The sequence below is a fragment of the Haliotis asinina genome, chromosome 9 (assembly GCF_037392515.1).
Source record: "Haliotis asinina isolate JCU_RB_2024 chromosome 9, JCU_Hal_asi_v2, whole genome shotgun sequence".
NCBI classification, from domain to species: Eukaryota; Metazoa; Mollusca; class Gastropoda; order Lepetellida; family Haliotidae; genus Haliotis; species Haliotis asinina.
In genome coordinates, this window is record NC_090288.1 from 44,770,230 (window position 1) to 44,784,686 (window position 14,457).

Sequence of the window (14,457 nt, forward strand, 5' to 3'; positions counted from 1 at the left end):
CAATACATCAAAATTGAATAATCAATCATCAAAATTACTTCGTTAAACTTTGTTAAGTTTTTATGTGTCTTTGAATTTGGTGTTGCTTAATTAATTTCCATATGTATATATCACGGCTGTCTGTAAATATTCGAGTCTGGACTAGACAAACCAGTTACAAAAAGCATGAGCATCAATCAGTGCTATATAGATAAGGTGGCGTGTGTCAGCTGAGTCAGCGACCGTGACTATCCCATCATGTCTCTTGCCTCTTATGAAAAGCATGGGTTACTGAAGATCAGTCCCACTATCATCGCAGATTCCGAACGCATTGTGCAAAAACATCAAATAGAGATGAAAATACATAATTTGGTCACTGAAAATCAGCGATGACCTGGTGTCTGTGAGAAAAGGTAAGCATAATTTATCTTACTAGACACAATTTGCATAAAAAAGCAAACATTCGTTGCCTTCAATAGGACTGCAGTACACTTGTCATGATACAATAAAACACTGAGTGAGTGAGTTAGGTTTTACGCAGCACCCAGCAATATTCCAGCTATATGGCTGCGGTCTGTAAATAATCGAACCTGGACCAGACAGTCAGGTGATTAACAGCACAAGCATCGATCTGCGCAATTACGTACTGATGACGTGTCTCAACCAAGTCAGCGAGCCTGACCACCGATCCCGTCAGTCGCCTCTTACGACAAGCATGGGTTACTGAAGATCAATATTCTAACCCTAACCTCGACGGGTCGACAATAAACAAACCAGACAATCAGGTGATCGACTGACTGGTAATACAGTCACGCGATATGGTAATTACCTTTTTAATACGAAAAGGACACTTTGTTATGCTGCAAGGAAAGAAACCCCTACACTCGTTTTAAATATTAGTAACCAGTAGACCACACAAAAAACATCCGCTTTGACAGTCATAGATTACACTCAAAATACGACTTCAATACCTAATGGGATTTCGCGTGTGTGTGTGTGTGCGCGCGCGCGTTTGCGTGTGCGTGTGTGTGATAGTTATGCTACATTATCTGCTTACATGTAGTATTAATGCTAGATGAGGTGGAAAAGGTTTGCATTTTTGTTCATTTGCACAGAACACATCCCCACAATTTTGGGTATATGTGGTTTTATAATACTTTCTCGGCATTATCCATGTGATATCATTTGTGGGCACCAGAAACTGAGTACACACTGTACCGATCCTGAACGTGACAAAAGCAACCTAGAAACACCGATCAGTTGAAAAATGAGTTGACGAACATTCTAAAGTTCATAACGTGTAAAAAGCCCTTGTGTGCCGAGGATGATACTATGACTGTCACAGCTAGATTGACCAAACCTCCACCCACCACCGTCAGTTGGTATTGCTTCCACTATGTCCACTTCACATAGGGTTCCCTTCCATCCAGACTCACAGGAACATGAGAACCGAGTTGCTGTCACGTTGTTTGACAAGCAAGTGCCTCTTTCACAAGGATTACTCTCACAGGGGTCAACCTCCACTGCGCATGTATCTCCCGACCAGCCTATTGGGCATGTGCAGTTGAAGGTTGTCTCGTTTCCGGAACAGACGCCTCCATTCACACATGGATCCGTGGCACACTGGTGAGTAATGTCTTGACAAAACATTCCTGAAAATGAATGAAGGATGTAGTGCTGAGAAGAGTGTGAGTTTAGTTTTACGCCGTTTTAGCAATATTCCTACAACAATACGGCTTTGGACATCAGATATTGGCTTCACACATTGTACCCTTCTGAAGAATCGAACCCAGGCCTCTGGTGTAACAAGCAAACACTTTAGCCACCAGACTACCCCATCCTCCCTGGTGATGCTCGCTGGGTTTGAGAATTGTTTTGCTAGATTAACCATTTAGCAATACTCTTATGAAAGCGGTAAGTGGGTGAACTTGGTCCAGATAATTCAGTGATAGGAACTGGAACAGAACTGCGTGGGGTTTTTGTACATATATTTGTTGTTTTAAGGCCGTCCTATCCTGATATGCGCCTATTACGACATGAGGTGCTAGAGAGTTACACCCTTGTCCAGAATCACCACAGGTTTGTTCAAAAAGGCACATTAAACTATTGCCGATTGAGAAATTAAAGGAAAGTGGTCTTAAGAGAAGGGCTGCAAATATTGTCTCCATGCGGAACCGGACCCTTCTTGTTGAACGGGCGAATATGTCTCAACCACTTGGCTGTCCCACGGCCATAACTAGGGCTGGTTGGTGAGGAATAATCGGAAATATCTTCGATGTATGGAAAAAGTTTTGATTTTCGCACACAACATACACATTAAGGACTTTATTTATAATCTACTTCAAAATTACGTTAAGAACGTTGTTTTGTTAAAATGATGCCAAATATACTCATTTCGTTCTGATATTTAGGCATTTTTCCTCAAAGTCACCTCTTCTACATATGTCGATAATCGATACATATTTAGTTAATTGTGATGACAGTTTTGGAACGTTCCTCACACTATTTTCAATACAAAATATATGAATTAACTGACTTGTACATGTATATTGTGATCCTTTTGCGTAAAATGTACAAAAATGAAGATGTTACCTCCGAATCCATCTCGACATTTGCACTTGAAGCTCCCCGGTAAATCTTCACAAACAGCGCTGTTCTGACAGTAACCACCTGCTTGGCACTCATCGATATTCTGTTCACAGTTGTCGCCCATCCAGCCTGTATGAACATTAAATATGAACAATAAAAGTTGAATATTGAAATGCAAAAATCAAAAGTCGAAATGTATAATGTTTTCTCACAACACAATATTATTCTCCAGCCTACATTAATATGAACATAAACAACAACAAATGTAAATTTACAAAATTTATAAAAGAAGTTCGTCGTGTTGAAACATATTTTTCTTTTTCTCACAACATATTGAGAAATATGTTGTTAGACAAAAGAAAAATATATGAAATTAAACATAAAGAACAACAAAAATGAAAACTTGAAAAATTAAAAAGAAGAAATGTCGACATATATGGTGTTTTTTTCTAACAATACACTCTGTCAATTGTCTTTCCGTAGATCATTTCGTTTTAATTCCCTTCACTTAAAATTACTTACATTTGTTTTGGCTTGAGGTCAGGACCAACAAGAAGTCTTGGAGAATGCTTACCCATATTGCATATCTTCTGTCCTGTATGTTCATGACAGGTATAATGACCTGATTCATCGTTCTGTGCCTTGCAGTATATCTCACACACAGAACCGTACCAGTCTGGGTCACAATAGGCACGGAACTGTATCTTCAGTCTGAAGACGCACAGAAACAGTGATGAAATAGATAATAAAATAATGACGCATGGTCGAAAGCCAACCTGACATCGAAACATTACTCCTATATCCAACTTCTTAAATAAGAAATATAACACAAAAAAGTATTAAGCGCAACGTTGAGTCTAACAAACTGGAGGCTGATATGACGAACACCGTTTCACAGCAACAAATGTACCTCTGAATCACTTTCTTTGGCATATAGTAATACCCTAGATCACATATGCTAGCAATACGCTTATTGGTGACCTGCCATGAAATGATCGGAATTTTCCTCAACGCGATGTAAAACTATACTCATTCACTGATTACTGGTGGTACTGTAATTATGTGTCAAATTTCAATATGTAGCCTAATGAATATTTTCTAAATTATGCCCATTTGAACACCTTCATATCGGAGAAAAGCTCCAGAGAGCCCTTTACGAAGCATGAATATGGTTTGACAAACCAAGACACAGTCTGGGATTCGAACCCACGGCCAAAGGTTTCTGGCACTCCCATTTTGCAGCGTCTTTCAAAACTTTATCCAACGTTTTCCAGATAACAATTCAACAAATTTCCACAAAAATACTAATTTCCTGTCACTCACGTTGTCCTGTGGGCCAAGGTGAATGTCTCGTACAAGCTCTCCTCGGCTTTAGGGCTGACAACGAAGCCTTCTAACACCTTTTGTAAGTTGTCCATATGATCGTCACCGGTGCCGGGGTCGTCATCATAAACCTCGACCTTCACCTTTACCTTGGACTGAGAACAAACAACGATGCTTTGGGCATGTTAAAATGTCATAGTGTTTAACTTACTAATAGTATAATGAAAGCTACGGTTGTTGCTGATATTGATATGACAAAACATATGACTGTTGTTTACATTCATATGAAAAGACTTACAGATCTCATTGATAAAAACTACGGTTGTTGCCGATATTGATATGATAAAACCAACGCTTGTCGCTGATAATTATATGATAAAACCTGTGACTGATGTTAATATAATAACACCTATGGTTGTTGTTGATATTCATATGATAAAACCTGTTTTTGATGTTGATTTGATAAAAACTACGATTGTTACTGACATTCATTTGATAAAACCAACTCTTGTTGCTGACAGTGATATGATAAAACCTACAGATGGTGCTGATATTGACATGATAAGACCTGCGGATGTTGCTGATATTGATATGCTAAAACCGGTGATTGTTGCTGATATTGTTATGATCAAACCTCCAACTATTGCTTATATTGTATGATAAAACCTGTGGTCGTTACTGATATGATAAAAGCTATGACTGAAATCTCAGACCAGTGGAAACACTAAAATGACGAAACTTACAGGAATTGTGGTCACGGGTATGACAAAACGGTTTGACGTCCCTCCGATGTCAGTACCAAAGACTATGTTGTTCTTTTCATGAACTACGCCTGTTGCTTTTTTAAGCAAGGAGCAATCATGAATACTGTGGGAGCTGGAATATTAAATGACCATGACATCAGTTTCAATACAAGCTTGACCAAGAAACAAAACATACAATACACTATACATATGCCTGACCAGCAGGCACTGGCACAAATTTAAAAGCGGACTAAATGTAAACACAGTTATGGCTTAATGGGAATGCTGACAATGATCTTTCGATGGTTAATATTTACATTAACTGACAATCCTGACAATGATCTTCATCTTTAATGTTCTTCAATGATATTCAAGAACAGTGTAATGCATGGCCATTGCGGATGATATTTTTGACATTCAAAGTCAGGCCTACGAAACAAAACCATATATTAAAGCTAGGACGATGCTCATTACAAGTTAATGTTCTGTCTACATTTGATATACAGGCTGACTAAAGGGAGGGTGGCCTAGTGATTAAAGTGTTCGCTCGTCACGCCGAAGACACTACATGAGTAGAATGAGTGAAACCAGTGTCACATGCCGTGATATAGCGGACATATTGCGTAAACCGGCTTGAAACAAAACTCACTTATTCATTCACTATATAAGCTAATCTAGGAATGGAGTGTGGCAGTATTGAACATCACGTGAAGCATCAAGAAATAGAATCTGGCGGTACTGTACAGCATGTCAAGCTGATCAAGGAATAGAATCAAGCGGTACTAAACTTCACGTGAAGCCGACCAAGGAATAGAATCTGGTGGTAGTGTGCATCATGTCAAGCTGATCACGGAATAGAATCAAGCGGTACTGAACATCACATGAAGTCGACCAAGGAATAGAATCTGGCGGTACTGTACATCATGTCAAGCTGATCAGGGAATGGAATTAAGCGGGACTGAACATAACGTGAAGCCGACCAAGGATTAGAATCTGGCGGTAGTGTACATCATGTCAAGCTGATCAGGGAATGGAATCAAGCGGTATTGAACATCACATGAAGTCGACCAAGGAATAGAATCTGGCGGTACTGTACATCATGTCAAGCTGATCAGGGAATAGAATCAAGCGGTATTGAACATCACATGAAGTCGACCAAGGAATAGAATCTGGCGGTACTGTACATCATGTCAAGCTGATCAGGGAATGGAATTAAGCGGGACTGAACATAACGTGAAGCCGACCAAGGATTAGAAATTGGCGATATTGAACATGGTGTGAAGCTGACAAAGGAATAGAATTAAGCGGTTCTGAATAACATATCAAGCTGATCAAGGGGTGGAATGTGGCAGTATTGAACATCGTGTGAAACATACAGAAACATGCCAACAACAAGCATGCATGTAATGAATGTAATGGCTAAAGCGTCCGTTCGTCACCCCGAAAACCCGTGGTTGATTTCGCACATGGTCACAGTATGTGAATCCCGGTGACCCGCTGTGATATGACTGGAATATTGTTAAAGGCGGCGTAAAATAACACTCACTGACTCCTTCTACGTAGGAGGCACAATTGTACCTCATAGACTCAGTCATGGGGTCTTGCTGTCCCAGATATAACCTTTGTTACAATTATCTACTTTCTAAAAGGCATTGTGCATATAAATATGCACTCAAATAAGTTAAAAACATTAAGTTAAATTGATTATGACGTCACCAAACAATGTTCATCACGTCACAGATTTTTCATGTGGCGTCATTACAACAATGCTTTGATTGAGGTGTTACCTTCCCTTGGAGAAAGACACAGAAACGAGTTTCTGAGACTTAGGTGATTAAAGACAAAATACAGGAAACTGGCGATGATTCAAGACAAAGGATGAAAATCTTGACAGATCATGCTCCATTCTCTACACGGGATATGCATGCATATCCTATAAAATGCATACCTTTTGATTCTTTTCCTTTACAGGAGTGAAAATTAGAAAAAAGCAAATTAATAGCCTTGTTAAAATATATCCATAAATACAAATCCAGAGCCAAATGAAACCAAAGAGTCTAACGACTCTTACTGAAATTAGTTTAATAATAGGAGAAATGTTTTCCCAACTATTGCAACGTGGATATAACATAAACAGATATAAATATGACTGAAAACGAGATTGAATGAATGAAATCCCACTAATCTCTTGATATCAAATATATCGACACAAATTGATATGACCTGTTCAAAAGGTAATATTGAAATATTCATTCGGCTGGCGTTTGCACACCCGCCAGTTAAAGTAATGATGTACTGCATCATTCAACGAAACATTACTTTTGTATTTCTGGAGTGGAATAAAAACAACTCTCCCTGATGCATAGTGTTTATGGAAAACCTATCATTTGCGTACCAGCTATTCTTGCTGTAGCCAGTAGCCCGTGTCTTGGGGGGGCGGGGTGGGGACTGGGGGTGATTGGGAGGAGCATCCAAGAGGGCATAACAGAGACAGAGTGACTTTATTGTCATAGCAACCCAGGACTTGACAACAATCTAACAATCTGCATTTCACTGAATTCCTCGATAAATATGTTTATGACAATTATTTTCTTAATCTCCTCCACCAAGTATGTGTATTTCGATTTATCAATACGATCATTTCATCAAACTGTTCAAGAAGGTTGACATACTCACTCTGATTCGTCTACACAGAGAGTAAACTTTGGATCGCACTGGTTGCCACAACCAAGCCAAGAAACAATTGACTCGCAGCAGTTCCCGTTGGACCCTTTACCACTGGAGAAGTAACTGTGGAACTTCAGGTCCAGCTTCCCAGAAGCCTTGACTTCCTGTAAATTAGACACACGATAGAATAATTGGAGTGAGTGAATATGGTTTTACGCCGTTTTAGCAATAGTCCAGCAGTATCACTGCGGAACACCAGAAATAGGCTTCCACGACGCTACTCCATCGCTCCCTTCGTGGATGATAACGTGTAACGTTTCCTCTTTGATAAATGATAACATGTAGCGTTTCCTCCTTTAGGAATGATAACATCATAAGTGTCCTCTTCTATGAATGATAACTTGGTACATACCATAAACTATTTGTCACCTTGAGTAAACTGAATTTAAATAGGGTACGATTTGATCAGTTTTTACCGAGTTGGGTTTCTGGTTATTTTAGCGCATGAAGATTTTTAAAAAATGTTTGTTTTTTTCACATTTATGTGTACAACGTTCTTAGTTAATGTGATTAATATCTCAATGCTAACCTATGTTCGGATAAACTACAGTCTCAGTCGCAGAGGGATGGGAAACGTGGAAAAAGCTCTGCTGGGGAGAAATTAGTGCAGATACGAGCAAAGAGACTTATTTAGAACAGACCATGACTTTATGCAAATTAGCGTTAATTATAGGGATACAGTGTTTGTTCTATTTCCGACAGTACTCTCATGTTACATACATGTAAATTTTGTTTCCACAGATCTTACTTCCCTATCCTAAAGAATATCAATGACTGCCGGCGGCCTTTGGAAACCAAAAGCATTGATTAAAGTAACATCAGAAGTACCATCCACAACCACAGAAGCTACGGAGTATGGGGCTTAAATAATAGGTGACTCCTCCACCTGAGTTGAAATCAACAATTGTACGAAGAACAGGGCCGTATTCAAGATTGTTGTATGAATAAAGCATTCAGCGTGTGCGAGTATGCGAATGAGAGTCAGGTAGGGCAAGGCGTGGATTGAAACCCACTGATAACATATTTCTGCATAATAAATTGCAAAGAGGCATTGTCCAGTACGTAGTATATCTGTGTAGGTCAACTTAGCATTTCTTATGACCGGATTTGCCAATAATTACTTCGGAAAAATATGCGCTAAAAACTAATTGACTCCTATCTCAATTAAATACTATTATTTCAAATTAGTCTCTATGAACGAAACACAATTGTTGGCAGCTATATATAATCATATGTGGATGTAGCATTGAAACATTGTTGGAAGTTACGTTTACCTATTACATGTTTCATTCAGGTTTATATATATGAGTCGTAATTTCGGTATTCACAACAACAACAATGGTGTAAAGCCTACACAAACTTCTAATACACAGTGCCTCGCTTACCGTCGACAAAACGATAATCATTCTTCGTTTGCTTATCCAGTGGTACGTCTAACAGGAATTGAATGGCATATAGAAATACGTATCATAAGTCATAACCCCGCCGAAGACTATCTTCTAGGACCGTATATCATTAACGTGACTCTTTAAAACCTTATTATCTACCTCAATGCTTTCTCCACTGGATACGGCTTTTGTCTTCGCTGTTTATAGTTATTTATCGGCTTGAGTTTTTCAATAGACTGTCTGTATAGTAGGCAACAGATATAAACATATTAACACATTACTAAGTGATTATGTATCGGCGCCGCCATCAAAGACCAAAGAAAAAAATCAAGGTCGTGCGTCCTGCTATATTAAACCCCTTTGTAAGAGATACTAGATGCAACACGCCCTTGGATCTGTGCCAGAAGGGAATGTTTGGGGAACCATGGAACACAATGATTTTGACAGTCATAGTGAAAAAGTGTATTTGCAGTCACCTTAATGGTATACATCTTGCTGATTCTGTTTTAAATCTTTTCTTCATTTTTAATACACACAGTGATTGTCACATTGGCGTTAAACGGCTTTGCATGATACAAGATGAACTGAAAGTTTTATTATATCCATCATGTCACAGTCAGTAGGTAAACCTTTTTGACTTTGCAATTAATCAGATTCTTAAATGTTTGAACTATTTTGAAATAATAGATTGGATTTTCTTAAGAAACCAAACATGACTTATAAAGACAACAAACTATTAAAGATGTGAAAATACGAAAACGAACCTATGACTTTCGTTAACTTATCATTTTCACCGACTGGTGACAAAAGTTTTAGTGAGAATTTTTAATTTATCATGTATGTAAATGGACTTTAAACCAATTTTAAATACCCAGATGTTGAGATTGTAAGTATTTCACAACCAAAACTTTAACATGAATATCGCTCGTTCGTAAAAATCGACCGTTCGTTCATTCATTTATTTATTATTTAAAAAAACACGGAATTCATTGTACGCACAGTCCCTTCATACAACACCGTGAATTTTAAACAACACACTCAGTCTGATAACCTGGCAACTGCGGTCAATATATCATACACCCTAAAATACTTTAATATCCCTTTGACATATATTGAAAGATCAAATCTTTACGAAGTATGGACGTAATATATGGAGCTTGTAGGGTTGTTAAGGACGATGTTAGGGTCCTGTGGAGTATCGACACTGCTTGAGTGAGTGAGTGGGTGGGGTTTTATGCCATAGCAATACATCAGGTTTATAGCTTTTTAATGCCCCACTGTCTCAGACAGAGAAGTATATTACTCCACTTACAGGGGTATATGGATTCATGAGGTATGTACATAGGTTTTAATGTTTATGCACATATCTGCAAAAGATGGTTTTCAAAAGGACGAAGATAAATGCATTAAATAGCAGATAGCACTGAAGGGTTGGCAGTGTACATTATAAGATTTCAGTGCAAGTCGGATAGCAAAGCAGTTTTGACTTTGTTCGTTACGGGTTGCTTTGTTTCTCTGAATGAGTGAGTAAGTTTCGTTTCACGTCGAAATATTCCAACAATATCACGGCGGGGTACACCAAAACTGCGCTTCTCAACATTCTCAAAGGTGGGAATCGAACCCGTGTCTTCGGAGTGGCGAGCGAGCGATTTAACCACTAAGCTACCCTACCGTCCCCGTTTTGTTAGAGACGTCACGTAGGTCTATAGTATCCGAGAATCTATTGGTTTAAAAGATCAAATCTCAGGGGAAATTATGATCCCTCGGCGTGTAACGAATCTAATCGAGACCAAACAATCTTGTGACTGATATCATGAGAATGAACATCGATCTTACGTATACACTAATGACTTGTAAGTATAGCAGAAACACACCGATTCACCACTAAGTTCCTTATACCGTAGTTCATTCAATGCATTTCGACTAATATATAGTTTCATCCATTTACAACCTCCAAAACAATGAAAAACATGTATTTTGCGTAAAAGTAAATATTCTCCCTCATGGATCAAAATGTTTTTCGCTAGGTTATTTAATATGGCTCTAAATGAGCTTAATTAAGTCTAAATGAGTTTAATTTTTATGTCATCATACTCTAAAATATACCTTCATTCACTACCTTCAAACCTGTAACAAACATGCAATTTAAGCAAAAGAAGAAATTCTCGCTCTAATTTAGCCGAACTGATTCACAGTGAGTATTTTTTCTCTCTTTCTTTTGCTTATTTTTTTCTTTGCCATGACATTTATAAATTAGAAACACTGTTTTGAATTGTTTTTCATCCTTAGCACATATTCGTAAATTCTAAACAACAGCGTCTTGTTTTTTGTCAAATCTTTTGCGAGAGGGCGGCCACAATGTGGAGAGTTTCCAGAATTAAATTGTCACGTGTTTACAGAAAGAGGGCGAGAACAAAGAAACAGTTCGTTATATTCATCAGTTCGACACAAACATGTGCATCATAAACGTAGCATCATGCCTGTCACCACTCACCCGTTTGGCTCTTAGTATCCATACAATGCGTTCATGACAAAACAGACAAACTGGGTTCAAACGAAAAATAGAAGTAAAAATGCGTTAAGAAAATCACACAAACAGGTCTGAATACATCGTTTTCAATTACTTTTCTGAGAAGAAAATGTGCAATTTGTGTTTGCTGTAGAGGGCTGACGGACCCAAAAGACTCAAGCTTTTTTCTCTCTTGAGGTTGGAAGATCTGCAAGACAAGGTCACCTGTAGCTATATTCTTACTTATTTCTTTTAATTATTTTTCAAAACATTTCACAGTTGTACATGAGCTCCAATATGCAGGGTAGAGATCAAGAGATCAAGAGATTAAGTCAGGTTTAGTTATGCAGTCATACAGGAGGTAGGGTGTTGTTTCTATAGAAAAAGAAGTAGGTTCATTAGTCATGGTCAATATATTTCATTAGAAAACATCTACTATTCGTTGGCAAACTATGACGAGATCCCCCTTTCCCCCACTCCTCCTATAGGCACTAAGCAGATCAAAGTTGAATTTCCTGCAAATGTATTGCCGCCTTCAGGTAACATGTTAAGAATACGCACGCGGCTTCGTACGACTGACATGGACTCACTGGAATCGTTTAACTCTTTGTTCCATCGACGTCGCTTCATACAATGCACTCAGGCTATCTGTAGTGTCTACATTTCCATAAGAACGCTTCTACACACAACACGCACATTCAAAAAGTGAGAGAGTGAGTTTAGTTTTACTCCACACTCAGCAATATTCTAGGTTTATGGCGGCGGTCTGTAGATAATCGAGTCTGGAACAGACAATCCAGCGATCAACAGCATGAGCATCGATCTGCGCAACTGGGAACCGATGACATGTGTCAATCAAGTCAGCGAGCTTGACCACCCGATCCCGTTAGTAACCTTTTACGACAAGCATAGTCGCCATTTATGGCAAGAAAAGTTTGCTGAAGGCCTATTCTAGCCCGGACCTTCACGGGTCCCACATTCAAAGACCTACAACAAGCAGGTCAATATTTAAGCAGCAATAAATCGTCTTAACACTTTTAGGATCGCAGAGACGTGTGAGAAGACAGTAAACATAGTAAAGAGAGACATGTGGGCATGTAAATATATCATCGCCTTTAGATTCACAGGCATATAATGGAATGGTGGGATAGCCTCGTGGTTAAAACGTTTGCTCGTCACTCCGAAGTCACAGGTTCGATTCCCCACTTGTGTGCAATGTGTGAAGCCCATTTCGAGTGTTCCCCAGGGTGATGTTGCTGGAACATTGCTAAAACCATCAGTCACAAACAAACTCACTCATTTCTGCAATGGACCTTTTCAAAATTGGTCTGAACTTCCCAGTAGGAATGACGTCAAACCATTACGTCAACACTATCACGGTTGTCTGTTTATTTTTATCCCAGACCAGGTTAGAGCGCCCATTGCTCTCGAGTAAGAGCGATCACATATAACTACAAGCGTTTAACAAGGGGCAACCTTTCACCTGACTCGAGAAAGACAGCTGTGTCAACGCCAGTGCATTGACTGATGGTTGTTAGGCCATCCGTATCTTTTAATGTTTTTCATCTAAAACCCCAACCAGCACTAGATCGGCCGGGCGACAAACAAGTTAAAACAGAAAAATACATGATTTTCACTAAGTATGTTTTATGAAGTTTTAAAATTCGGTTCATTTTGGTAATAATCTTCAAATTATTTATAAATATTGATTCGTTTAGCTTGGGAAACGACGAATGATCATGATGACTTTTTGATGAATGTACAAAGGCAAAAGTGTTTTTTTTTCAATCCGGGCATATATTGTCACAGTGGTGGGGAAGAGGTTTTAATTATTTAACGTCGGAATGAACATTCAAATCAACTGGAGAAGGGAAACACAGAAAAATATACGACTAGCCTTGCACTGGTGAGGCACTGAGGTTCCTGTGTCAGCATTTTATATAGGCTATGTACCAGAAAAAGTAGAGAAAAGAACCATTGTGGTTTAAATGCTTTTGTGTTGTTACATCTGTAAAAGTGCCCAGTCCATCGGGCAATATATTGTATTACGTAATGCGGTCTCTCACTTGGGGACAGTGATACCTGAGGATTATTTAAATGATTTAGGTTCGTTTGGTTGTTGTTAATTGTTGCAAGGACGGGGTGCAAATTTTGTTTGCTGCGATGCTGTCGTGTTTGTAGTCACTGTTTCTTGTAGCAAAACAGCTGATTTAATTGTTGAACAAATGCCACTGTGTGCATGTGTGCGCGCGTGCGGATGAGTGATGGAGTGAAAGAGCTTGAGAAAGCTGAGGGAGAAGCAGAAAGGAGAGATGACGTGTGTGAGAAGAGAGTGTGAGAGAATAACAGACACGGAGAAGGGGGAAAGAGAGGGAGAGGAAATAACAGACACGGAGAAGGGGGAGAAAGGGAGAGCAAATAACAGACAGACACGGAGAAGGGAGGGGGGGGAGAACAAAAATAACAGACAGAGAGTAATGGAGAAGGAGAGATGGAGACAAGAACTTAGTAACACATCAGTCACCATGAACCGAACTGCTAAACAATCTTTTACTCTAGATCTAACACGTGAACAACCGTTTGACACATGTCAGCGTAGATCGATGCTATTGATCACTGGATTGTCTGGTCCAGGCTCGATTATTTATCTAGCTAGAATATTACTGAGTGCGACGTAAAACAACCAATAATCAATAAATCTACTCTTGATATGTAACGCATTTGTAAAAAACAGATATTTAACAGTTATTAAATATGACCAACTTTACGGTTATCTAGCCTGAAGAACACACTCACTCCTTCCCCGATTATCTCATCTAAACGCTTTTAATTACCAGTAGTCATTGGATACCCGACTCACATTTAACAATCTTTCGAACTACACACTGCAAGCGTGATCACGGTATTTTAAGGATCGAGAGTTCGAGCACCTGGATCTGATTAATGACTTCCGTGCTTCTTTCTGAAAGGTGTATTGTCTCGATATCGTTCCGATTCACAGAAACAATTGTACAACTGAATGAGTTCGTGTTTGTTTTGCAATCAAAAAGAGCTAATTTTAGTACCACGTGAACAGTGTGGGAGTCAGTTGTTTCAAAACGTCTGGAATTCCCCGTGTGTTTCCGGAACGTATTCATGGGTGAAACCATGTCAATAAATAAATGCAAAGACCATGGGAAATTCAGTTACGTGGATTTTA

General features: G+C 38.9%; 1 protein-coding gene across 2 annotated transcripts in view; it reads right to left on the reverse strand.

The window, feature by feature from the left end:
- LOC137296048 (protein jagged-1-like) overlaps positions 1-14,457 on the reverse strand; it is a 31,023-nt gene that overhangs the window by 8,623 nt on the left and 7,943 nt on the right. Inside the window, exons 2-7 of one of the 2 annotated variants that reach the window (XM_067827693.1) lie at positions 7,311-7,465; positions 4,635-4,767; positions 3,892-4,046; positions 3,143-3,279; positions 2,572-2,697; positions 1,350-1,631 (exon numbers count right to left, since the gene is read on the reverse strand). In XM_067827693.1, the coding sequence (XP_067683794.1) occupies positions 1,350-1,631; positions 2,572-2,697; positions 3,143-3,279; positions 3,892-4,046; positions 4,635-4,767; positions 7,311-7,465 (988 nt within the window). The remainder of the gene's footprint in view (positions 1-1,349; positions 1,632-2,571; positions 2,698-3,142; positions 3,280-3,891; positions 4,047-4,634; positions 4,768-7,310; positions 7,466-14,457) is intronic. The other variant, XM_067827694.1, reaches the window with a different exon arrangement.